This window comes from Tarenaya hassleriana, unplaced genomic scaffold, assembly GCF_000463585.1.
Source record: "Tarenaya hassleriana unplaced genomic scaffold, ASM46358v1 Cleome23, whole genome shotgun sequence".
Classification (NCBI taxonomy): Eukaryota; Viridiplantae; Streptophyta; class Magnoliopsida; order Brassicales; family Cleomaceae; genus Tarenaya; species Tarenaya hassleriana.
Window position 1 is genome coordinate 2511644 of NW_010965625.1, and position 26006 is coordinate 2537649.

The window sequence follows — 26006 nt, forward strand, 5'->3', positions numbered from 1 at the left end:
GTATATTAAGAAGAAATATCAGCACTTTAAAATTCTCACTAAATTATACTGTCGTGAATGATTCCTAGAGAATATTCCACGTGTTTCAATACAAAACGTGAGCGATCTTTCCCATAGACGGTCCAGATCGAGTGACGAAATCAACTGCTATAAAATAAGTAAGCACATCGTACGGTCCATATTGATTTATGAGATCAAAGGGTGTAAATTAACCCTAGATCTCATCACGACCGTACTGTGCCGAGTCGAGCGGTCCAGGCCCGGTCGGCGTAAACGCATCCCAGCAAAAAAAACCACTGGGGAAGCAAACGAGGTGTCGAAGAACACACAACTCTCTGAAGAATATGGTTCAATTTTGATTCTCCACGTACTGGGTTTTAGCGTTTTCCGTGGATTAAGTCATGGGTGATCGGGGAAGGAGGAGATCGAGCGGTGGCTCTGGTAAAAGCAGGACTACAAATCAGGGGAGGAGCTCGAGATCGAACGCTAAATCGGCTTCTTCATCGTCGAATCGTCGTCGCCGGAGTTCTTTGTTCGTCGAGGGAGGTATCCTCTCCGATTTCCGGCGAGATTCGACTCCGTTTTCGCCTTCTCGAGGTCTGCAAACAAAAGCTTGTTTCGTTTCTGGTTGTTTTGTATCTTTTTGTCTCCGAGGAAATGGGGTTGGACGCTGCTAGGTCTATAGTGTGATCATTAGTATGTTTCAGAAATTTCCGTTTTGTTCTGATCGATGGTATCAGTTTCTTCTGTTGGGTTTGTTTAGCTATGTCGGCTTTCATATGATTCCAGGAGGAAACTCTCAGAGAAAGGGCTCGAAACATGGAACTTCGGATCGTGCAAAAGCTTCTGCTTCAACAACAACTGGTCCTAGAAATTGCAATAGCAATGCTTTTGGGTATCAGTATCCTTCCATGGATGTTCAGGTATTTAGAAATGTCTCAGGCGTTTCCTGTTGTGTGTAGTGTTGGAGACATGTTGATGTAGGTGATGAATTATCCATTCCACTTGTGCGAATACTTGTCGGGTCAGTGTCTTTTTCCTGGTTTTTTGATTCAGAATTTCTCTCTTTTGATGTGTGAGGAGGGATTGGAGGGAGAATCGGGCAATGCAGGCAATTATAGCTGTGATAAGTTGGATGAATCAAATCCCATGGTTTTGGTTGAGTCGAAGGAGAACAAAATTGTCGCGTACCTGGACCGAGGACCGTCATCATCATCGAAAGATATTGATGTAAACTATGCTTATGAGTACAACACACCGGGTTTTGTATTGGGTGATGGCTCTCACAGAGGATTGGGATTTTGTGATGAGTCTGATGCTGGACAGAGTGGCACTGTTTCCACCTCAAAGCCGTCAGGAGACCAAGCAGGTTCAAGTTTTGCTTCTTTGCCCACGGAAGAGGTCGATGCTGAGGAGGAATCTGATGATGAGGTTAACCTTAGCGAAGATGAGGTGACACCTAATGTAGTCAAACCATCCAGGAGGAATTCGGGTTTCATCTCCATCGGAGGGATGAAATTGTACACTGAAGATATATCTGATGAAGAGAGTGATGGAGAAGAAGGGATACTCGATGGTGATGATGTGGCATCCGGAGATGAAGAAAGCACTGAATCTTCGGATCAGGGTGGACAGTCTGAATCATCGGCCACCGACAGCTCAAAGGACATGTTTGGTAGTGATTCAGACATTGTTGAAGATGTAGCAGAAGATTACTTGGAAGGAATTGGGGGCAGTGAGAAAGTTTTGGATGCCCGTTGGTTGGCTGAACAATCTTTGGATCAGTTAGATTTGTCAGATGATGAAAGTTCTTCAGAAGGTTCTTCTGATGAGAGTACAGAGAAATTGAGCGATATTGCCCTACAAAATGCATCGAGGGAATATGGTATGAAGGAATCGGCAAGAAGCCACTCCTCCAGGCACGGTAGGGATTCTCGTGCATTGCCTTTTGATGACCTTATGTTTGTAAAGGATCCGAGAAGTCTCTCTGGTAAGAAGACGAAGAAGATTCATTCAGCTACGTTTCCTCAATCTTGGCCTTCATATGCCCAAAAGAGCAAGAATTCCCGTAGATTTCCTGGTAAACATTAGATTGATGATCTCTCTCTCTCCTGTTTATTATATCATGTCTCTTTGTGACAAATATCTGTGGTTCTTACAATTTGTCAGGTGAGAAAAAGAAGCATCGCAAAGAAATGATTGCTGTGAAGCGTCGTGAGAGAATGCTGCAGCGTGGTGTTGATCTCGCCCAAATAAATTCCGTAAGAAATTAAGGATCTATGAATCTTTTGTTCTTTGTAATATTATCCTCTTGAAGAAAGTTTCTTGGTTTATATCCAATATTCAGATCTAATCTTGTTAATATTCTATTTTTTTTAAAACAAATCAGGTTAGTTGCATGAAAACTTAATGTTGGTAAAAACAATGCTGCTAAATGATTCTTCCCGTTTTTATATGCAATATATTAAATGTAGAAGCTCCATATCAACGAGCTTATTGTGGAGCTCGGGTTGCAAAACTCTGAACCATTTTGCAGTTCATTTCTCCTAAGCATATAGATATCTTGTTGTGGTTTGACTAACAGAAACTGGAGCAAATCGTTGCAGAAGGTGTTGATATGCACTGTTTCCAACGTATGCATCATCGGGACTGTTCTCAGGTATGTAATTTCGGTGACTACCCTCTTCATCTCGGCTTTTTTTTCATGTATACTGATGCCTTTTCCGTGACTATCCTTTTCTTTTAAAGTTAGTATGAAAAACCCAATAGCTACCATTTACTGAGCTATTTAGATACCTTAGGCTGGTGATTGTATTTGATGTACTCTTTGTTTTTTCCTAGGTACGCCGATTAGCAGACGTATACCGTTTATCTAGTAGCTGCAATGGTTCTGGAAAGAAAAGGTATTATTATTATGTAGTGTTGTGCTTGTCTTTATCTTACTTCCGGGAGCAACTTCTTTCTTTGCCTCTCACTTATACGCGATTCTTGGATGTGTTTGTGACTATTCATGATATCGGTTTTCCTAATGCAACTTTTTTTTTAAATCTCCAGCTTTGTCATGGTGACCCGTACATATCAGACATGCCTGCCATCTGCAAGCGATAAACTTCGTATCGAGAAGGTTTGGGCCCTCGGAAGTTATGTCGTTACAAGATTTGGATTAGAACTGATGAATCTGGTTTGTTGTATTTTTAGCTGATAGGAGCAGGGGACGACGATTTCGATTTTGCTGTCAACGTAGGAGGAGCAAATGCAAAATCAGCTTGTGGAAACGGGAAGAAAACGAAGGACTCGGGCAAGAAGCAAAACATCGGACAAAGCAGGAGGAAGATTCCGTTGGCTGATCAACCCGTGTCTTTCGTGTCGAGCGGTGTAATCAATTCTGAAACGGTTGGTACTGAAGCCTCTCGGGAAAAAGATCCAAAACAGGTGGTGGCTGAACCTTCAGGAGCGTCAAGTGCAGCGAATTTCGGAGCATTTGAGGTACACACTAAAGGATTTGGATCCAAAATGATGGCTAAGATGGGATACATAGAAGGAGCTGGTTTAGGAAAAGATGGTAAAGGACTGGCACAACCAATAGAAGTGGTTCAACGCCCAAAATCCCTAGGGTTAGGTCTAGATTTCTCCCCGAGCGTCGAAGAAAACCAACCGAGCTCATCAAGCGGTAGCGGTAGAAGGAAGGGGAATTCCTCAGGGAAGGATCCGAAACACGAAAAGGGGGTCTCGGGCTCATCGAGAAGCGGAGGAGGAGGAGGAGGAGGTAAAGGGTTTGGAGCTTTTGAGCAGCACACAAAAGGGTTTGGCTCTCGGATGATGGCGAAGATGGGTTTCGTCGAAGGGACGGGTTTGGGGCGAGACTCGCAAGGTATGACTAACCCGCTGTTTGCGGTTAGGCGCCCGAAAGCTCGAGGGTTGGGCGCGGAAGGTAAGGGTTCGAAGGTAAGTAACAAGAGCGGCAAGTGATAATAACGTATAATATGCAAGTGCTATCATATAGTTTATGAAGTAAATTATTATATCAAAATGCTACAAATACATGTTTTCACTTGTTAAGAGTAGCAAATCTGGGAAAAACCATGAAAGGGATATTGTCTATTTCTTGAGTAGAAAGTGACTTGCTTTCTTGTCTTCAATTTCAACGGCTCGTATATTCTCTATTCCTATTTGCTTTGCTTTTTCCTATCTCTTAACAGGTATTTTTTTTTACCTTGAGGTGGCAAATAGCTCCTAATTGAACCGGATCTAACCGAACCGAACTAAACCGATGGAAGAACTGCTTTGTTAACATTTTATTAAAATCGGCGGATGACAGTACCTGAGAGATTAACTTCATTTTGGAAATCAAAATAAAATTTTATTAAATCAGAGCCCTAGTGTCGATTTTATTATTTGATTTCATTTAGGAGTGAAATTATTCCATACGGATATCGTATCTTGTGTCGCATGCTCGGTGCGGCCGTGGAGTTACCGAGTTGTGTGGATCTCTCACGCCACGAGATGCCGGAAGCTCTTGAAATGTCGGGTTTCGGTTTTCGTTCCTTTTAGAAAATGATTTCTATGCAATTTTTTTTTACTGTTAGATTTATCTTTTGGATTTTTGTTTGGATTCGGGTTGAAATTCAATACAAAGATGTTTCATATTTTTAAGAAAAGTTCCTATCTTGTCCTATTGATATTTTTTTTTTAAGAAAAATTATATCTTTTCCATTTTTTCTTTTCATTCGATTTGAATTCGGATTTTATAGATGAAAATGTTTATTTTGTAAAAAAAAATTGTTATTTTTATTTCAGTTTTAAACAATAGTAAGAGTTTTATTTAACCGAATCGAAATTACAGCGTGGAGTTCCATCTCTAGAGTAGAAGCTCTTAACATTTGTTCCAGGAATAATAAATTTACATAACTTTTTGGACCTATATGGTTCACATAATAGACATGTTCTTAACAATATAGAAGAGAGTCAAAAGACCATTTATCCTTTTTTTTTCTTTCTTTTCTTTTTGTTTTTTAAAAAAAAATTGTGGCAGAATTTGTGGTGGCCGTTAAAATCCTAGTCAGCTGACACCTTCTCTGATCCTTGGTATACCAGAGCAGACGAGAAGCTTTCAGTTTCAGCAATGGCGTCTCTTTCTCTCACCTCTCTTCACCTCTCTTCGTCCTCTTCTCGTTCCACTCCCTCTCTCTCTCCTCCTCCTTTTCCCCTCCCGCAGCCGCCACTCTTTCGCCGCCACCGCTGCTACGATCGTCGCCTCTCCTCCTCCGTCAGCCGCCGTCGCTGTCTCCGAAGCTCTGAATCCATCATTGCCTCCAGTTCTCAGGTTTTCATCATCCTCTTCATTTGATCACTCGTATTAAGCCATTCTCGACTTTGGATTTGTACATACTCGACGGTGATTGATAGTGATCTCTGGCAACTATGTGAGGTTTAGCTACGAACGTGTAATTCGGAAAAAGGAAAAACAGTTCGACTCCTCGATGTCTGTATATGTGTATTGTGTTTATGGATGTGCTCATACAAAATGAATTTCTATTGGTGTTCTGAGCTATGAACAGTTTTCATAGTAGATTGGAGTCTGGAGGGAGTTTTATATCATGTGCTTGTTTTCTTCCATGTAGGGATTGCAGATTAGGTGTTCGACAGATGAACCATTGAAGGTGATGATTTCAGGTGCACCGGCATCAGGCAAAGGCACTCAGTGTGAGCTTATTGTTCAGAAGGTAATATTAGTATAGCAGCAGCAGATTCTCTATTTCTTGTTTTAATTCGTTACCGCTGATTGTTATATCTTGGAGGAACTGATATCTGGATTGTCCTGTTTTAATGGCACTGAACCTTGAGGCAATCAATGGATACACGGCGTTTGAGTAGTAAGAAAGGCTAATTGCTGAGCATGATCTGCGATATGCATTTTTACCCAAAAGTTGTAGAAGGTTTGCGTACTGGAACTTGTGGTGTTTGAGAGTGTTACAGTCCCTTAGGTGTGGATATTGCCAAAGGCGCTCTTTCCTTTAGCTTTGTGTTCATGTACATCTCGTTGATAGATACTAAACAAGACAATCTTGCTTAATTATAGGAAGCATTCAATGGTACTGAGCTCTTTATTCTATTACTTGTGGTAATCATGGAACATTGGTTGTTCTGGTATAAGCTTGCCTCATAAAGCTGTTGACATTTTCATGTTGATGATCTCGAGTCCCTAGGGTTTTGACTCTTGAAACCTTTTTTTCTGAGTCTCATACTGTATTGTCTAAGATCTTGCAAAAAAGAAAGATATGATTCGTGTTTCTTGAGAAATTGATTTTTGCCATTTGTGTGTATGAATGTGAAACATGCATGTCCGTCTTTCTTGGTCATTCAGTTTGGTCTGGTGCACATATCCACTGGAGATCTCTTGAGAGCAGAAGTTTCATCTGGGACTGATATTGGGAATCAAGCAAAAGGGTTTATGAATTCTGGTCGTCTGGTTCCGGACGAGATTGTGATTAAGGTATGTTTTAGCTTCCCTGCTTGAGTTGTTATTCTTCTCAATCGTTTTTACTTTTGAAATTAGGTGTTTTCTGTCCTTATAGATGGTGACTGCAAGATTATCACGTGAAGATGCTAGAGAGCGAGGATGGCTTCTTGATGGATTCCCACGGACTTTTGCCCAGGCACAGAGTCTAGAGAAACTTAACATCAGACCTGATATTTTCCTTTTACTAGATGTACGTAGATCATGTGCAACTTCTTCTTGCATACGACTTATTCTCGTTTGATTGATGAAAGGCAATAATAGCTCATGCTCATTGTTGTTGGTTATTTTCTTTAAATATATTTCTTTACATAGATGTCATTCTTACTATCAGGTTCCTGATGAAACTCTAATAGACAGATGTGTTGGTAGAAGATTGGACCCGGTAACTGGGAAGATTTATCATGTTAAAAGTTTCCCTCCTGAATCCGACGAAATCAAAGAAAGGTTGGTCACACGTCCCGATGATACTGAGGAGAAGGTATAACATCGGAGTTTGAACCTACCGTCGATCTTTGATTATCGTCACTTGAAAGCTCGTTTATTTATTATGATGAAGGTAAAATCACGGTTGCAAATATACAAACAAAATTGTGAAGCAACTGTATCTGCATACTCAAGAGTTATGACCAAGGTATTTGTGTTTTTTCTTTCGCGTATTTGGTTAATACATTTTTGCATTTCCTTATTTGAACTTTGCAGTTATGCATCACATGCTTGAAATACAGATGGACGGAAACATGCCAAAAGAAGTGGTTTTCAAAGAAATAGAGACTCTGCTATCTCAGGTGCAGACAGATAAAACAAAACTAAAGGGCAAGTAACTGCCACCTTTAGATAAATGTTATTTCCATGGGCGCCATTCTTGATAGTAATCATGGTAATTTTCATTTTAAATTTACTCTAGTCCTGGCTATCCTTTTGTCACTCATGCTATGTCAAACCTGACATGGAATCGGAGAGTAAAAAAGTGTTGCTTCATTAATTTATCTCTCTGCTTCCATGGAAAGAGCTGTTTTTGGTGTTATTGGTATTTAACTGATATGGTTCAAGCATTAGACAGTTAAATGAGTTCGGTTGTCCAAATCTCTTGACTAAATTACTCTGTATATATCAACATCAACATCGCTTTAATCCCATGTTTATTTGGGGTCAGTCGCATGAATTTTTTGTTTTCACTCATTTCGATATTGAATTACTCTATGTATAAAAAAATATATGGTCAATCACCATTGTAAGACTAAATTACTATTTTATATCTTGTTTAACTTTGATTTATGCCTTTCTATATGCAAACGAAGGTACTTATAGTACAGCCTGTGCAGATAAAACATCTCAGAGTCAGGGAGGAGTAAGCTACTTTTACTCCTACATTTCACTCATTCACATAAGCTAGTCACAAGTAATACAGACTAGTTCTTATTTATGTAATCTTTTTCAGGATAAATGGAGAGGAATACCAACAAGATTGAATAACATTCCTCACTCAAGAGAAATCAGGAATTATTTTTACAATGACGTGCTGCAAGCCACAACGAGATCTGTCAATGATGGAAGAGCTCGATTGAGGGTGAGGTTAATCTACACACTGTATTTGCTTAGTAACTTTCTCCTTTTTGTTCACAATTCCTTAAGCTGATTGGCTTTAGATATTTCATTACAAATGAACAGGTGGACATCAACATTCCCGAGTTAAATCCTGAAATGGTCAGTTCTCCTCTAACCTTAGTTGTTCTTTGGTCTCCGAAGCTTGAGTAAAGTTTATCTTAAACGTTCTGACTACTGTGATATGCAGGATGTTTATCGAATAGGAACTTTGATGGAACTCGTTCGAGTTCTGGCTTTGTCATTTGCTGATGACGGAAAAATAGTCAAGGTAGATGTGGTCCTTAAAGGCTAATGTTGTCACATAGAAATGACCTTGGATTTGCCTTGCTAATTCTGCTGTTCTGTCTGTCAGGTTTGCGTTCAGGGGTCGATGGGGGAAGGTGCACTCTCGGGGATGCCGCTGCAGTTGGCAGGAAGTCGTAAAATCTTGGAATTTATGGACTGGGGTGATGATGGAGCTTACGGAACTTTTGTCAAGATTGGTGCAATTGGTAAAATCTCCAAACTGAATGCTTCCTTAGATGCAATACTAGTGAAGAAACATTCTTGTTAACTTATAGATGGTTTTATTGGCTTCATAAATAGAGAATCTTTCACGAATTCAGTAGTAGAGGTTTGACAAGATCTGAAAGACCGGAAGGAAACTTCCACATGTCCTGAATTTCGCCAGGCTCATAAACAGGGCTATGATACATTCTTGTTGACAATTTTACCGATAATCATTCTACAGTCAAACTCTCTCTTTGCTTCCCAATATATATTTGTATCCATAGTTTTTACGGGTCTAGATTCCGTTTAACATATGTTTCTAATCGCTCTAATCAGGTGGTCAAGAAGTTGATGAGGAAGATGACATGTTCATCTTAGTGGCTCCACAGAATGCCTTTGGAAATTGTATAATTGATGTAAGGAGCTTCAAATGCTATCATCCGCGATGCTTCAATGTCGGTTTATGGTTTGAATGAGGTAACCTTATATATATATATGATCATATGTTAAATCCTCTTACAGGATCTGCAAGCGATGACTAATGCTGCTGGAAGAAGACCAGTTATACTCATCAATCCTCGTCTCAAGGTTGCACAACGGGTTTCCTTTCACGTTTTTTTAGAAATTCTCTCTGGCAACATTCTCTTGTATGGGTTGAGCCATTTTTTTAATTCTAACTCCCCCTTTCCTGCAGGACTTACCTGGTTCAAGCGGCATAATGCAAGTAAGTACGCGTTTCTGAAACATGGATAATCATTATAACATTGATAAGAATGCACATGGAGCTGAAGGTTTTTTCTTTTTCTTTTTCTTTTTCTTTTTTTTTTTGTGGTCCAGACAATGGGTCGGGAAGAGAGACTAGAATATGCGTCCTCCTTTGAAAACTGCTATATGTTCCGGCTTCTTTATTATGCCGGAACTCAGTATCCAATCATGGGAGCTTTAAGGTGTCCGATTCTCCTTTCCCTAAGAATATTCTGATTCTTTTTGTTATCACGGAAAAAAAACCCGCATCTATTACATGTTTCATTAAAATCTACTTCCTCTGAACGTTTCAGGATGCCTTACCCTAACCAGTATGAGTTGTACAAAAGGGTGGACGAGGAAAACGGGAAGGAAAAGTATGTATTGCTATCAACTTATACTGAAAGGCCCACTACTGATCAAATCAACGACGCCTTCTCCGGGAAAAAACCGACGTAAACGCTTCCCATCCACCGATCTTAACGCATTTCCATCACTTTCAGACAGTAATAACTAACATGATTTATCGAAACGCAGGGACCGAAGCAAGAAGCCGGCAGGAATTTGGTAACGGAAACTCCGCCGAATTCATAGGTGAAATCATGCATTTTTGTAGAATCGTTGATCAAACTGTATGTGTTTTGATGAGTTGCAGGGGGTTTCTGAGCAGTGTATTCTGAAGGGACCAAGCTGAAAGAGTAAATATATATTGGGAGGACAAGGGTTATCTCTTCACTTTGGGATGGATTGGTAAGTATCTTTGATATATATATATATATATCCTTGTAGCATCACGTTTCAAGCATCAAGGTTAGATCCACGTCACAGTTCAGTTCCTCAAGAAGCAAACAATCTTAAATGCAACATTTAGAGCCTATAGAGGAGTCGAACATCACAACGACCTTGGAGGGAAATATCTTCAATGAAAGAAACAATGTTCAATGTTGAAGTCTTTGTAGCATTCAAGGCCAAGATGCTTATCACATTTATTAACATGAATCAAGTCGCTTTAGGCAAATATTATACGCGTCAATTTCATTTACTACAATATATGGTCGGTTTTGATTTAGATTGGTGTGACTATGAGAGTCGGATTTCTTTCTCTAATAACTAATAATCAGATTTACAGTTATCTACTACGGATATCTTGACATTTGAAAAAATACCCGCAATATCCAAAAATCATATACTAAAATCTGCAAATTCGCATTTAGATTTTAAAAACTACAATCTAAAACATTCGAATTTGGATTTCAATATCCAAAATCCAAATTATTATATAATCCGATCCGTACCCATTTGCCTGTTGTAGTTGCCAAATCTCATAGAATTAAATTTCTGCTTTTTTTAAAATTCATTATTCGTACTATTTTCTATAAACATTTAAAAACTAATATTAAACAAGCTAAATATGTTTTCTAAAAGCACCCAGATCCAAAAAAATGGAAAAACAAAACATAGGGTTCTTGGCTAAGTGTGACAAAAAGAGACATGTTTAGAAATCTCTACCTTTTTTTTCTATCTTTTGAAAACTATATCTTTTTATAAATTTTTGACAAAACTACCCTTATTTTATTGTATAATTTCACTATTGCCATTTAGCATCCCGAAAAATGTGCAATATAAAAAGTAGATTTTTTTGGAAACTGTGTAATTCGGGATAACTGTTTTTTATCCGAGAGAGTCTGTTTTTATCCGGGAGAACTGTTTTTTGTCCGGTAGAGTTTGTTTTTTATCCGGGAGAGTTTGTTTTTTATCCGGGAGAATTGTTTTTCGTCCGGAAGAGTCTGTTTTTTATCAGGGAGAACTGTTTTTCGTCCGGAAGAGTCTGTTTTTTATCCGGGAGAATTTTTTTTTGTCCAGAAGAACTGTTTTTGTTCGGGAGAGTTTGTTTTTGTCCGGGAGAATCTTTTTTTGTCCGGGAGAACTGTTTTTTGTCCGGGATGGCTGTTTTTTGTCCGGAAAAATCTGTTTTTCGTTCGGAAAAGTTTGTTTTTTGTCCGGAGGAATTGTTTTTTTTTCGATAGAGTTGTTTTTCGTTCTGGTGTGTACGTTTTTTATCCGGATGAAAAATAGTTCTCACGTATAAAAAAAATTGTTTTTCATATAAAAAACATTTTTTCCCCGATGAAAACAATTCTCTCAAAAAAAATTATTCTCCCGGAGGAAAATAGACTTTTTCGGATAAAAAACAGTTCTTTCGGATAAAAAAAGTATTTTCCGAATGAAAAAACAATTCTTTCGGACGAGAAATAATTCTTTTTGATAAAAAAAATTATTTTTTCGTATACAAAAACAGTTAAACCAAATAAAAACAGATTCTCACAGATGGAAAATAATTATCCCGGATGAAAAAAACGGTTTTCCGAGATAACACAGTTTGTCAATAAAATATATTTTTTATGCTGTAACTTTTTTGAAATGTTTAATGGCAATATTGAAATTATACAATAAAATAAGGGTATTTTTGTCAAAAAATTATAAAAAGATATAGTTTGAAAAGGAAAGAAAAAAAGATATAGATTTCTAATGACGTGATATTTTTGGATACTGGTGGAAATTTTCTCAAAAACATATGAGTGAAACGATGTCGTTTCGCAGATAAACACGTCGTCGGAGATTATGGATGGGGCAAACTTCACAAATACCTCTTTTGAGCCACATCAATTTCTCATCTACCTTTTAAAAATGACGCAAATTTTTCTTTCTCAAAATACCCCACTTTTATGATAAATTACTTAAATGTCTTTATATATAAAAATACCAAAATATCCTCTCTATCTCAAATAAAAAACGTGCAAAAAGAATATATTAGATTAAAATAAAATAAAATTAATATATTATATTATTTTTTGAATTTTTTAGAAAAAGTGTACGGACGGTAACAAAAAGCGATATTTTTTTATTATACTACCAAACCATTTTGTATAACTTATATACGACATACGACTTTAATGCAACCATTGTACGATTATTTTAATTCAATTTTACGATATTTTAATTTTCTAAAAACGTAAAAAATTGTTAATTTTGATGAGATTTTGTCAAATGACCATGAATACCTTCAAAAATATAAAACTATTTGGACAAAAATTTAGTATTAAACATTTGTCATATTTTGTTAAGTATATATTGAAGTATAAATAAATATGTATGATACATTACTTCTTCTTTGAACAATAACTTGAGGTATTATAATTTTGAAATAAAAATTTTTGTATATCATATTTATGGGTTAATTCGAAGATATTTATCATCTCTCAACGAAATGTTATCAAAATTAATAATTTTTTTTTATATTTTTTTAAATTTAAAAGTCGTAATTACGTGGTAAATTAATCATATAATAATCGTATCATAGTAGTAAATAAGTTACAAAATATTTGTTTTATTGTATAATAAAATAAATACATGTACGACTTTAACGCGAACATTGTACAATTATCTTAATTCAATTTTACGACATTTCAATTTTGTAAAAGCTTAAAAAAAAATTGCTAATTTTGATGAGATTTCATCCAATGACGATGAACACTTTCAAAAACATAAAAATATTTGATCACAAATTCGGTATTAAATATTTGTCAGATTTTGTTAAGTTTGTGATGAAGTATAAATAAATGTATATGATATATCTACTTCTTCTTTAAACAATAACCTACGATATTATAATTTTGAAACAAAACGTTTTGTATATTATGTTTATGAATTAATTCAAATATATTTATCATATCTCAACGAAATGTTATCAAAATTAATGATTTTTTACATTTTTATAAAATTCAAAAGTAGTAATTATATGGTAAATTAATCGTACAATAGTCGTATCATAGTAATAAATAAGTTACAAAATATTTGTTTTGTTGTATAATAAAATAAATATTTTTTTATGGTTTATACATGTAAAAAAAAGATATAATTTATTTTTATTCTTTTATTTTTAAAGCTTATAATTTTTTTTGTCAAAGTGTATTTTTATATATTATTATGACATAAGATGTTCATTATCTTTTACGACTTTTTTTAACTAATTCAAAATGACTATTTTTCAAGTAATATTCAACCAATTGAATACTTCATTAAATTTTTCTTTCAATTTTTTATTTTTATCGATCTGAATTTGGTGGTTTAGATTTTAGTTAGAATCTTAGATTTTCAATGGTTTTTTTTTTGTATTTCAATAATTTTTCTTAATTTTAGTATTATCTCTTTTTTCTTTGTTTATATTTTTTTTGATGACTTTGAATTTAATAAATAAAATAAAATAAATTTAATCTTAAAAATAAACGAAATGAAATGATACAATTGTTTATTCGTGTGTGAGGTTGATACTCTCTATTTTATACCTTAATTTAATTAAGGGTAAACTCGACTTTAACTAAAACAAAAGGGGTAGATGAAAAATAGATGCCACTGGGTTATTTGTGAATGGGTTATTTGTGAAGTTTACCCCTATCGACGATCCATGAAATCAAAACCCTAATCTTAAACCCGTATTCGTCTGTGTCCAAACATCGGAAGGAGGAAGAGGAAGAAGGAGAGAGAACAAAAATGCCGCTCTACGACTGCATGCTTCTGTTCAAGCCCGTTGTTCGGAGGGAATCTCTCATGGATCTTGTTGCTCGCGTCGGGAGACACGTCTACAGCAGAAATGGCGTCCTCACCGAGATCAGATCCTTTGGAAAGGTCGAATTGGGTTATGGTATTAAGAAGCTTGACGGACGACACTACCAGGTATACCATCTTTGATCCGATTTGGATTCGTTTCTTCTTCAAATCGATAGTTTCGGGTTTAGTGTATAGGGTTTGGAGCTTAGGTTTCTGAATGTTTGAAGCAGCGTTCCTTTGGTGTTTATTCGCTCTAACGATAGGATGTATGCAGAATAATTTCTGGGCTTCCCCTGCTTAATTCGATCCTCTTTTGGTTAATCTGTTCAGATTATGCGTTGGAATTTTGTTTTGGATTGGAATCTACATTAAAGCGAATTGGAGTTTGGGATTCTTAGATGTTCTACATAGAGCTTCTTGTTGTACCTACGATAATCTCCTGTCTGTTCCCGATTTGCTTTCAACTGAATCACAATCTCTCAAATTCCTCTTGAAGCAGGCAACCTCATCTTAATATCTTATGGCGAAGTTCTGATTCATGTAATAAATCATGCAAATTAAGCTTTGAGATTCTGTTCCTCGGTTTTTCAGATCTTTTAAAAAGTCTAGTTTACTCTCAGTACTGTATTTCTGACGAGCATCTGCCGAGAAAGCACGTCTAGAACTTCTTCTCTGTTTAGATGGTTCATGAAAATTCTGATCAAGGTAATATGGGTGGATTTGATTGCTTGGGTTTGGGAAAATTTTTATCTTCTCCTTTTCAAAGAGATAGAGAGCCTTTCGTGTTTCCGAATAGATTGGTAGCGTTTTGTATCTGCAGTTTTGTGTCGATTTACTGCGAAAGACAAAAACAACATTAGCATTCTCATTCTTCTCTGTTATGATCGATGAGTTGGTGCAAAAACTTACAAACTTTGGCGTTCCTCTGCCAGTTCTTGTTCTTGGATATCCATTTACCTTGTTGATCTTTACTAGAACCTTCAAAGAACGTAACCGATGATGAAAATTGAGAAACTTGTAGTACATGTTACCTTGTTCGGTATATAATATATATGCATACACCTGCGTAGACCTTGTTTATCTGTAGATTTCGTTTGCAGGTTAATCTTTCGGCTAATTGAATTTTGACTAGCGTATAATCTGGGGATGGATATCGCAGGGGCAATTGATGCAGATAACGATGATGGCGACTCCAAACATAAACAAAGAGCTTCAATACCTCAACAAGGAAGACAGACTGTTGCGGTGGCTACTCGTTAAGAACCGCAATGTCCAAATCGGGCAGGGTCATGTGGCCGATGAAGATGGAATTGCCGATGCCAGAAAATATTCCGAAGACAGCATATTTGATCAAGAATCGGAGGAAGAGGAGAGCGAGGATGAGTACGAGGACGAGCAGGAGCAGGGGAATGAAGAGAGACTAAACTGAGTTAGGACACAAGTAGTTGCTTACTTCCTCATAATAATCACTGTGTGTGTTACTTTAGGTTCCATTCTGAGCATAGATCAGTTTGGTTCGGTTCGGTTTTCAAATAACCGAACTAATTGTCTACCCCTAAATACAATGGTTGGTAGTTCGGTTATGATTTTAAGATTTAGGATTTTGGGTTATCCGATTTCAATACTCGCATATTAAGCGAATATATAAGAAAAATCGATACAAAGAAACAAACTTCTTTTGTCCAAAAAAAAAAAGAGATACTCGAAAGCAACACAAATCCAAAACCAACACTAAAAAAAAAACATGTATGGAGTTATGACCGCAAAGAAAAATAAGGATAGAGAGACATAAGATGCAAACAACATAACAATAAAACTGTCGGCAACTGCAAAACGACATAACCGAACATCCATACATATACTATCATATGGTTTTATATAAATAGGATTTTTATAGTACGTATTTTTCATATTTGATCCGTATTCATATGTACTCAAATTATTATTTCACATTGGAAATTACAGCTCTTCTTCTGTTGCAAATAGATCAAAACACATACGATAATACGGTCAATGTACTATATATATTTATTATGCAAAAAAAGGTTGGAATAAATATAGTTTTGAGGGAAAAAAGCATTATATTAAATTAAATGTTCGTCGGACGACACCAATGGAAACGGGTGGACGATGTGACACGTGGCCATAACCCACCTGCTACATTCTCCAGAACACACACGGCCATAACGCGGAGAAATGGTATTTAATGCTTGTTCGAGATGCTGACGTGTACGTCCAGGATTGGTTCATCTTTCAACCTCACAGCGAACGAGAACACACTCTCTGGAATTACTATTCTTTGAAAAGTTTGAACACAGTCTGGCTGAAGAAAAAGAAAAAAAAAGAACAAACCCAAAAAAAAAAACCCAGAGCGTCTCCTTCTGTTTCCTACTGGTCTGATCATTGATCGAGCTCGCGTGCGGCTCCTCTCGTGGATTGGTCCAGAGAGGTGTTTTCGGGGGAGATGGCGTCGCCGGCGTCGAAGAAAGGTGGTGCCGATGGATCCGGGAAGAACTTTTCGGGGAATCTCGCAAGCAGTGGCGTTATTGGCGATCGGAATGATGTTGAAAGCAGCACCAGCAGCCACAGCTCCGGTGGCGGAGGAGGAGGAGAGGGAGGGGTGTTCGAGTATTTCGGTTGGGTTTATCATTTGGGTACGAATTCGATCGGGCATGAGTACTGCCATCTCCGGTTCCTGTTCATAAGAGGGAAATACGTGGAGATGTACAAGAGAGATCCTCACGAGAACCCCGGCATTGTATGGTTTTCTCCCCTCCTCTGTTTTGTTGTTTTCCTTGCTTGATTTTTGCTGTCGTCTCTTGAGTTTGCGGAGATTTATTGCGCCGGTGAAGTTCTGGGATTTATGAAATGGTAAGAGTGTGCGTATTGGACGATCCATTTGTTGATGGGTTTTTACGGATGCAGTGGAATTCGCAGGTCTTTTACCTGCATCAGGAAACAAGAAAGACTGCGTCATAGTTAAGAGTGAAAAGTTGTCCTGAGTAATTTTCTGCTTGTTGTGCTTGCTTCTCTTGAAAGTTTAAGGAAACACCTCATGTCTGCTTGATTATGCTTGTGATACATAGCGGGTAAGAGTGCAGTTGTCTGAACCGAGTAGCTAAGGAACATGACTAGAGTCCACAGGGTTTTCTATTAAGCTTGTTGTATGCTGTTTATGACTTTATGGAGTTGGAAGCTGGATGAAGCTCTAGGGGACTAGTGTGAGTGTTCAAGTTTCTCCAATTTCTAATCTGAATGCTCAGGAGATACTGTCTTCGACTTGCTGACGAGAGGGAGAGAAGGGTTCAGAGGAAAAAAGAAATAAAGCGGGATAGCGAGAAAACCTTACATTGGAATCATACTTCAGAGAAAGCAAGTTTATTCTGAGGACCCTTCATCATAGTGTTTCTGTAGCATCAAGAGATTTCTTAACTTGTGCAGGGGTGATCTAATTTTGTTTGAACAGATTTCCTACCTGCTTCATTGTGTTATGCTCTTTTCAGTTTCGGTTCTTTGTCCATGGAACAAAGCATACCAAGTAGCTTATGTTTTCTTTGCACTCGACGTTGCACCCGATACATTGATTTCATTGTTGCATGTCTGAAGAACTATATAATGTCTGTGATCAATGCTTTTGTTTGAAGAACTATAATATCTTTTCATTTTGTTCCCTTGAACTGAAGAACATGCCAACTAGATGGTGCATTTATTTTCTCTTCTACCCATTTTTGTCTGTCCAGAAACCTATTCGGAAGGGTGTCATAGGACCCCCAATGATGATAGAGGAGCTAGGACGCCGCAAAGTTAATCACGGGGTAATACTCTTAACTATTTTACTTTTATGGTTAACTATAGTCTATAACTATTATCGAAGACTTGTTTCTTATTTCCTAATTTTCTGCGTTTATAAGTTGTCTTACGTATTTAATAGCATGTTCTTAGTGAAGGCAAAAGGAAACAAAATAAAACAGATATAGTAATTAACTTCCTTGAAGGGCCGACCTCGCTCAACGGTAAAACCATTTACCGTGGGGTCTGAGGTCGTGGGTTCGAATAAGCCTCTCTACATAAATGTAGGGGTAAGGCTGCCTAGTATATTCCCTTCCCCAACGCCCCCACTAGATAGGGATATGAAGTGGGTTGGTTCTTTATCGTAATTAACTTCCTTTTCTTTTATTATCTGTAGGATGTCTATGTCATACGGTTCTATAACCGATTGGATGAGACAAAAAAAGGAGAAGTAAGTTGAAAATTTTTCTTTATGACATCTATGTATCTGCGAGCACATCTTGATATAGAAATTTTTATCTCCTTTCTTTGGGTATGTGAAATATGTTTTGTGCTGAATTCAGAGCTTGACTCAGTTAATCTCAAGTCCGACTTAGTTTTGTTTTCATTCCAAAGTGAAATTAATATTAGTATGTCAGTCTAAATCACTTCTGAGAAACATAACCTATATTATCATAGATCTAAGATCTATTTTCTATTGCGTACTTGGATGAATCAACAAGCCCATTTGTAGAATAAATATTGTCTTAGATTTTGTTAGTTAAATATTCAACTGCCCTGAAAAGTGCATTACATTGGGAGCTAGATTGTTTCTTTTAAGTATTTTTTTATTTATCCCGACATTTTCGTATTTTGAAAACTCCACTTCTAGATTGCCTGTGCCACAGCTGGAGAAGCCCGCAACTGGGCAGAGGCTTTTGACCATGCAAAACAGCAGGTATTGAGTCGGCCTAGCTAAAGTTGTATAGGAACTTCCTTGTCTGTTGAAGTTTTTCTTAGTTATGTAGCATCTAATGACTACACTTTTGGGAAAAAATTTAGCTTGTCATTGAACTATTTTATCTTTGTAATGTAATGGAGCTATGATTAGACTTTGGGCCAAAAGAATAAGTACAGGTGCTACTCTCTCGAAAAGCATAAGCGTTTTCTTTATATCATGTAACCCTTTTTTGCTTTTTGGAATTGAAATGTTCAACCAAAAGCTATGGAGCATTTGCTTAGTGATTATGATAGGGTGGTATCTCTGTCTCGTTTTTTTTCTTCTGATTAGCGCTTTTTTCTGTTTCTGAAGGCTGAATATGATCTGTCAAGAGGAGGAAGCACGAGAAAAAAATTAAACCTGGAAGCTGAGTATGACCTTATTTCCATCATAATCTCTTAGAAGTGGTTTCTGGATGATTCTTGTTAGTAGTTAAGGAGATCTTTTTTGGGGCTCCAAATACGGAGTTCTTGAAGAGATTGACTAGTTCCACATTGTAGATTGTTTGTTAGAATGGAACCTCTATGGGCTCATCGCATTCATAATTTCATATCATTTTGATACTGTAGATATGACCTGCCTTTCAATGTTGCAACCTGATCACTATTTATCTGATGGTAGTAGTGCAACATTTGTTACGATGCCAAACTGCCTGATTCACTTTATATATTTTTTCTTGTGAAAGCATCGATCTGGAAGGACGTCGGCCCAGAGTTAGACGCTATGCACATGGGTTAAAAAAGCTTATTAGAATTGGGCAAGGTAAGGTGCCATCGAACATCTATGACTATTGTTTTAGATGGATTTCCTCATGATTCTAACTTCTGATATTTTTAGTGCTTCAGCATGATCCTTTTGTCATGTGTTGGTGTGCAAAAATAGTCACTAAAAGGAGTGTTTCAATCCTGTCATGATGTTGTTTAAAATTTTCTCATGTAGAAACTCCATCAATCGACAATCATACAGAGGAGATAGGTTATAAGTTGGCATAACATTCATCTCTTAGAGTCTAGTGTAGTGTGTTCTAGTTATCTTTACTGGTTGAGAAAGGTTTCAGTGTAACCTTGGGCGGGGTGTGGAACGGGGGACTCCCATTGTTAAAATTGGAAAGTAAATTCTTGAAAATGTTCACATCATTTTTCTTTCTGTTCCCTTGTATTTCGATAGGGCATTTGGGGGTTTACCCACACTCGTGTTTTTGGCAAATTGCATTAGAGACTGATTTTTCTGAGGAAAATAGATGGTATTTACCAGGGATTCAAAGATATAGTTTCTTGCATTTGAGACCATAATAAAGTCTTGTGCTTGTGTTGTAACTCTGACTTATTGTGGATCAGTAGGTTTGCCTCCATGTAAAGCTTGTATCTCTATCCACTTCTGAAATCATAAATTTCTTAACACGTACCTGGTGTTTTTATCATGAACTCAGACAGTAGGTTATTCTGCAGATTCTTTCCCACTCAAAACAAAGAAGTCTGATTATGTTTTTGACCCTGACAGGTCCTGAAATACTTTTGAGACAATCCTCTAGCTTGGTTAACGATGGTCGGGCGGATGGTTTCTACGAAGGTGACAATGGCGATGCAATTGAGGCACATGAGTGGAAATGTGTCCGTACTATCAATGGTACGTTTGGGGATAGGTGTTGAATTGGGATTCAAGATGGACTGACAAATTACTAACTCTGAGCTTATTGATTTGCCCTTTCATCTAAAGAACCTGCAGTAAGTTCAGTTAAAGTGTTTATCTGTGGTGTCTCCTTTTGGATATAATACCTGATAAACAAGCCCAACTTTGGTGAACTTATAGTAACCAGAATGATAGGAAAATACTCAGTTTTAGTTAGAAGGATCTCAGTCATTGTTCATTGTTAATCAGTAATTCATATAGCATTACAAGGTTAGAACTTAATAGTCCTTCTGCCGCAAGGATTTCCGAACCATAAGGCCTAATCTCTAAGGTTGTTCTTGTTGTTTCCCTAATCTTTGATACATGACCTGACAGCATGAGTAAATATTTAGTTATATCCCCTTCTTCTTTGTATGCAGGCGTTAGGATTTTTGAAGATGTAGCTAACTACAAGGTATATTTTCTTTTATTCAGGTAGCATCTAATGTGTGTCACTTGTAGCATTCAATCTGGTTATGAATGCAGCCTTATTGGAATTCAGTTTCGTATATAACTTAGTTCCTTGGGCTCCAATCCTTATTTTATTAAAGGAAATTGTTGTATTTGGATATTGATTATGGGTTGATGTTTTATAAAACCATATGTAGTCTCCTGTTACATGCTAAGTCTCCTGTCATCATAACTGTTATCAGATCCATAATCCCATGTCAAACATATTATTAAGCCCTCTAGAATGTGCTGCTTGGATCGAGCCTTTGTGGATTTTATTATTAGAAGCATGGTGTGTTTGATGATCCCATATCAATCTAGTGCGGGATTGGTTTATGGCTTATAAAGTGATGTGTTCCTTCCCTTCCATATTGGTTTTTGAGAGTAAGATCTACCCCTTGGTTTGTGGGGATTGGCTTGGATTTAGTACGATATCATAAAGCTAGGTGTTTTAACTGGAGATCATTGAAGCTATCTTCGGATTTTTTGTTTCTTTTGGCATGCATGAAAGGCTTTAGGTTATATTCAGAGTGGAACGGTGAATCGATCACTTTATTGGCTGTTTTTGTTTGACTTTTGTGATTCCATGATAACCATCATGATAATTGTTTATAGCTAGCTAACAGTTCAAGTATAAATAATGTAACCAAGAGTTCTCAATTCTCTAGATTGATAAGGCATATATACGGATGATTATTTATGCCTTGGTTACAACCACTTTATTGTGCAACTGGCAGTCTACTAAGACCATAAGAATGTCAATTGTAAACCTTTCTCAAGCGCTTGAATGATGATTGTTTGTTTATTGTTAAAAAATGCTTATAGTCACCCTCAGCGTATCCTAAATAATTTTTCTTTTAGGCTGGTAGAGGAGTTCTTGTGAAAGCAGTTGCTGTAATTGAAGCAAGTGCAGATGCTGTGTTTGAAGTAACTTTGAAACTGGACAAGCATCAAAGATACGAGTAAGTGCATTTCCTCGAAACAATATTGTTTGCATTTATTAGTCTAATCTTTGTAATTATCCACACAGGTGGGATGCATTGACAGGTGATTTGGAACTGATAGACTCATACGATGGACACTATGATGTTGTTTACTGCACATATGATCCTAAATATCTTTCGCGGTATGTTGTCCGATTTGACTTCTGCTTTTCCTCAACGACAAATTGATCATTTGTAATTGTCTAGTAAATAGCAGTCATCTGCATTCTCCACAAACATTTTGTCCATCAGATGAAATGTCTTTGTCCCTTTTGGCAAGTTGTTAATTGTATCCATATATCACTGCACGCAAATTTGTGACCAAACATATGGATGGCATCACAATTTAGTTGTTTTTCTTTGTCATGTAATTGTGTCTTACTGCTTATACACTATATTTTGCAGATGGCAATCAAAAAGAGATTTTATTTTCTCCAGACAGTGGTTCCGTGGACAAGATGGAACCTACAGTAAGTAGAGATTACTCCAACTTTAAGGCTTTGTATAGACACAAAACTCAACTATGCAAACTGCAGTTACTAACTACTGTATAAAAAATACTGTATTCGGACTGTATAATATGGAGACTAAAATCCACAACAGTTCTTAGAGTAGATCTTCTGAAACAAAGAATCATATCTTACCCTGAATTATGTTTCTTGCTCAATGGGTCCTGAATCCTAACAGTGACACTGATTAATTAAATAATATGAGAAGCTTCCTTCTAAATTCTTAGCTGCACAGTTACTGATTTCTAAAATCTCTTTGTGGCAGTACACCACTTCCATCTAGAAAACGTTAATTCGCTTCTTTTTATTTTTGCTCTCTGATATATGTCATATGCTGGTCTAAATTGTTAATCGCATCAGTGACTTCGAGTCTGATGATGGAGATTTTCTGAAGCATTTATAGATGCCTCCAATTTCTTATTGTTCTTGTAAAAACAGCTTTTAGTTGTGAAATGGATCTATCTAGGTCTTTTATGGTGTATTTGTATGTGCAGCAATCTTACAATCTCCAGCTACGCACAAGAAACGGCCTCCAAGGTCTGGATACCGGCGCACTGAAATTACCCGTAAGACTTTTTCATTGGTATCACTATCTGTGTATATATATGTGTGTGTGTGTGTCTATGTAATGTTGCACATCTGATTTCACAAACATGAAGTAAAGAACAATTACCCCTTGTCGTCAAAGTCATTAAACAAAATTACCTGATTTCGATGTCAATGGTGCTTTTGAGTCAAATGTTTCATGGCCCTCTTGAGCATTTAGTTACTTGTTTATCTTATGTCATGACATATCTCTCTTTATGCAAAACCGTGGAAGTCTGTTAGACATGAGTTCTGCAGCTTACAACTTTAGATTTAATTGTCTGTGAAATTAAATTCTTATGCTATGACCAAACCCATGAATCTAGAACTGGAGCAGGGGTTCTTATCTATAGGTAATCGTTACGGCTTTGAGAAAAATTCTCCATGATCCCCAGATTTGGCCTATCTACCCCATGAAGTCATGCAATGCCAGATGCTGTGCTAGTGTGTAGTTCTAGCATCCTTTACACGTCTTTTGTTCCTTTTCATGTTCATTCAATCTCGTGTGTACCATACTTTCTGCTATTGTTTTCCATTGATTCAATAATATGGCATTCTAATTTTGTATTGCAACTTTTGTATTCACTTAGTTTCCTTGGTTATCAGTTGGTCTCACGTTGCCTCAATATTGCTCTCCATTTTTGTGATAATTCTAACCTTTTGCTGGATTGCAGCATCCACCTGGGAAATCAGAAGCTTGAACACGTCTACAGATACCGGCACTCCAAGATGTCTTGTAACCCAAATGCTAGAAATCCACTCTAAAGGTTGGTGCAAATGGAAGAAAAGTAGCTACTCGAAGTTTGAAAAGACTACCCCTTATGCATTACTCATCCAAGTCGCAGGTTTGTTTATCTTCTTCTATATTCTACTTTTTAGTTTTCAAACTGTGAATATGGAAAAATAGTTGGAAGAGGTGATCTGCATAAATGTTGTATCAGTATGTCATGCATGTTTGGACACGGGAATCTTTATTTGATGTCTGACAGCTTCTGGAACACATGAGCATATATATATTTGTGTGTTATCATCTTCAGTAGCAATCCATTTAGACACCTTTTCAGATATGTCTACAAAAATTTAAAAATATAATTATCAGAATTTCCTTGTTGTAACTAATGGACAATATACAGCTTTTACAACTAAACGTAAAAGCTTCAGTTTTGGGCATAAAATTTTATAGATTCAGTTGGCAAAGTATGATGCTTGACCTCTAATTGATCCTTTAAAGAGTCTCAAATTTGTGTAAAATATTTTGTAGCAGTTTTTGTTTCACAATCTGTTTTATGATATACCAGGTCTTAAGGAGTACATTGGAGCAAATCCAGCATTCAGGTATGAAACGTCTGCCACAGTTGTCCAGTCGAGGTTCTCAGATCTTTCCACTGGTGAATATGAAGATGAAGAAGTGGAGGATCATTTCTATGATGCGACCGACTCCTCCTCATCTGATGAAGAGGAAAGTGATGAGGATGATGACAAACGGAACAAAAAGGTAACCTGGTTTCAGCTTTCTTCTCATACAGTAAGATTTCATTTCCGTATATTCACTTTTGCTCAACTTTCCTGGTAAAAAATATTTAACATGCGTCCATGAGTGGTGTAACTCGTTTGCAAAGTCATTATAATAACCGAGGATTCTGTTGATTCGATGTTACCAGGAGATAAAAGTGAAACTGAAGAATATATCCTGGGCAATTGCGAGCTTATCTTTGAAGCGGCCTAAAGGTTCTGTATCGGATTTTTTCCTAGTCCATTTAGATAATTCATTCTGAAGTTACTTACCGGTCCTTTGGATGCTTTTAAAAAACAAATTTTATATGCATGACAATGGTAGTATATATATTAGTTGAAAATGATACAGGTTATACAACTGCTGCACATGCCTCTGTTTTGGTAACAGGTCCAGATTTGAATTTCGTGTTTAGAGGAATATGTCAAAAGTTTAGAATTAGATAATTTATGCTTCTTTTTACCAAATTTGAGTGGTGCTGTAATGACATCATCTCCATTCTGATATTAGCTCCAAGCGCAAGAAACGAATTGGCTGCTAGTTTTGATCCTGTGGCCATTGATTTAAGTCAGTTCCAAGGATCCTTGCGCAAAGAAAAAGACGATAAGGATTCAAACTGCTGGTGTTCTCCTAGCGGCATGGGGTTTATGATCAGAGGAAGGACTTACTTAAAAGATAATGCGAAGGTAAGATTTCGCTCCTTCTAAAGGAAAAATAAACAATCTTAAGCATTTCCTTCTTCTTCAATTTTGCTCTATGGTCAAACATAAATTTCCTCGAGATTGTATTGATAAGAATGAAGTGTCTGCTTCCCCTGCGATATCACTGCCCTTTGTGTCATCGACAAACCTTCCAAGTTTCTGTTTTTGTTCTTGTCTTATATTGCTGCTTTTTAGTTTCTCTATCTCTATAGTTTAATTCCCTAAACTTAGGATAATTACTGCATGGGTTTGACAGAATTCTGATTCCGAACTGCATTGTCCCCGAATCTAATGATCCAATGATGTGCTTTAATAAGGGCTACCTTCTTGTAGAACTGCTTATATATGTCTTTTTGATTATATAATTTCAGGTGATGGGTGGGGAGCCTCTTCTCAAACTTATTGCAGTGGATTGGTTAAAAGTTGACAAAGCCGTAGATAACATTGCTCTTCTTCCCAATTGTCTTGTTCAGGTGCTCCCTTTACCTGCTTTATGTTTTGATGGCCTCTTCTTCTATAAGGAAACGAGTAATTCGTCTGAGAGTTCTCGGAAGCTAGATTTCTGTCTTCGAATAAGTATATGGTAACACTTCTTTAAACCATGATGTGTCCGATAATGATTAACTTTGTCAATTTTGCCTCCCGCATTGTGGACGAGGTTCGGGTACTCTCATATATCCTGGATATGACTATATTTGGAAAACAAGGAATGAAACAAACAATAATGATTTACTTTGTTGACACTGTTCGTTTTTGTTGGTCGGTTGCCTGATATGAACTTCTCTTGTAGTCAGAAGCTGGGAAAAAACTACCGTTCATCCTCGTCATGAATCTTCAGGTTCGGTTAATACACTACATAAGCT

General features: G+C 37.0%; 4 protein-coding genes across 7 annotated transcripts; all 4 read left to right on the forward strand.

The window, feature by feature from the left end:
- Nucleotides 1–263: 263 nt before the first annotated feature.
- LOC104815398 lies at nt 264–4163 on the forward strand. The gene is made up of 8 exons (XM_010543781.2): nt 264–597; nt 790–923; nt 1084–2080; nt 2170–2261; nt 2585–2659; nt 2842–2903; nt 3055–3124; nt 3199–4163. The coding sequence occupies exons 1-8, from the start codon at nt 402–404 to the stop codon at nt 3967–3969; spliced, it is 2397 nt and encodes a 798-aa protein (XP_010542083.1). The 5' UTR covers nt 264–401; the 3' UTR covers nt 3970–4163.
- An 894-nt stretch (nt 4164–5057) lies between these two features.
- On the forward strand, nt 5058–10427 carry LOC104815399 (adenylate kinase 5, chloroplastic). Of its 3 annotated transcripts, none has more exons than XR_772086.1 (20): nt 5058–5323; nt 5622–5723; nt 6365–6493; nt 6576–6710; nt 6852–6998; nt 7077–7151; nt 7246–7333; nt 7843–7868; nt 7959–8087; nt 8189–8224; nt 8313–8393; nt 8478–8616; nt 8951–9030; nt 9137–9202; nt 9309–9338; nt 9452–9561; nt 9673–9813; nt 9896–9925; nt 10014–10108; nt 10187–10427. XR_772086.1 is itself a non-coding variant. In XM_010543782.1 (19 exons), exons 1-19 carry the CDS (start codon nt 5123–5125, stop codon nt 10036–10038), a joined length of 1770 nt encoding a protein of 589 aa, XP_010542084.1. In that variant the 5' UTR covers nt 5058–5122; the 3' UTR covers nt 10039–10427. The 3 variants fall into 3 exon arrangements, 1 of the variants encoding a protein (XP_010542084.1); XR_772087.1 differs by having other exon boundaries at nt 10192–10427; XM_010543782.1 differs by having other exon boundaries at nt 10014–10427.
- A 3369-nt stretch (nt 10428–13796) lies between these two features.
- Nucleotides 13797–15588, forward strand: LOC104815401. The gene is made up of 2 exons (XM_010543784.1): nt 13797–14092; nt 15126–15588. The coding sequence occupies exons 1-2, from the start codon at nt 13910–13912 to the stop codon at nt 15393–15395; spliced, it is 453 nt and encodes a 150-aa protein (XP_010542086.1). The 5' UTR covers nt 13797–13909; the 3' UTR covers nt 15396–15588.
- A 685-nt stretch (nt 15589–16273) lies between these two features.
- Nucleotides 16274–26006, forward strand: LOC104815402 (protein ENHANCED DISEASE RESISTANCE 2). Of its 2 annotated transcripts, XM_010543785.2 has the most exons (18): nt 16275–16724; nt 17707–17781; nt 18153–18206; nt 18627–18692; nt 19047–19105; nt 19420–19496; nt 20235–20360; nt 20783–20817; nt 21714–21814; nt 21883–21978; nt 22241–22305; nt 22839–22910; nt 23604–23774; nt 24228–24424; nt 24591–24657; nt 24953–25128; nt 25515–25616; nt 25938–26006. In XM_010543785.2, the coding sequence occupies exons 1-18, from the start codon at nt 16431–16433 to the stop codon at nt 25971–25973; spliced, it is 1869 nt and encodes a 622-aa protein (XP_010542087.1). In that variant the 5' UTR covers nt 16275–16430; the 3' UTR covers nt 25974–26006. The 2 variants fall into 2 exon arrangements, with proteins under 2 accessions (XP_019058270.1, XP_010542087.1); XM_019202725.1 differs by lacking the exon at nt 25938–26006 and having other exon boundaries at nt 16274–16724; nt 25515–25922.

Bases quoted from the DNA above. Each gene is read 5' to 3' on its own strand.
- LOC104815401 (XM_010543784.1), top strand. From the start codon at position 13,910: ATGCCGCTCTACGACTGCATGCTTCTGTTCAAGCCCGTTGTTCGGAGG. The intron at 14,093-15,125 runs GTATACCATCTT...TGGATATCGCAG, and splicing joins TTGACGGACGACACTACCAG to GGGCAATTGATGCAGATAAC.
- LOC104815398 (XM_010543781.2), top strand. From the start codon at position 402: ATGGGTGATCGGGGAAGGAGGAGATCGAGCGGTGGCTCTGGTAAAAGC. The intron at 2,081-2,169 runs GTAAACATTAGA...ACAATTTGTCAG, and splicing joins GAATTCCCGTAGATTTCCTG to GTGAGAAAAAGAAGCATCGC. The intron at 2,262-2,584 runs GTAAGAAATTAA...TTTGACTAACAG, and splicing joins ATCTCGCCCAAATAAATTCC to AAACTGGAGCAAATCGTTGC.
- LOC104815402 (XM_019202725.1), top strand. From the start codon at position 16,431: ATGGCGTCGCCGGCGTCGAAGAAAGGTGGTGCCGATGGATCCGGGAAG. The intron at 17,782-18,152 runs GTAATACTCTTA...TATTATCTGTAG, and splicing joins GCCGCAAAGTTAATCACGGG to GATGTCTATGTCATACGGTT. The intron at 18,693-19,046 runs GTATTGAGTCGG...CTGTTTCTGAAG, and splicing joins TTGACCATGCAAAACAGCAG to GCTGAATATGATCTGTCAAG.
- LOC104815399 (XM_010543782.1), top strand. From the start codon at position 5,123: ATGGCGTCTCTTTCTCTCACCTCTCTTCACCTCTCTTCGTCCTCTTCT. The intron at 6,711-6,851 runs GTACGTAGATCA...TCTTACTATCAG, and splicing joins ATATTTTCCTTTTACTAGAT to GTTCCTGATGAAACTCTAAT. The intron at 9,203-9,308 runs GTTGCACAACGG...CCTTTCCTGCAG, and splicing joins TCATCAATCCTCGTCTCAAG to GACTTACCTGGTTCAAGCGG.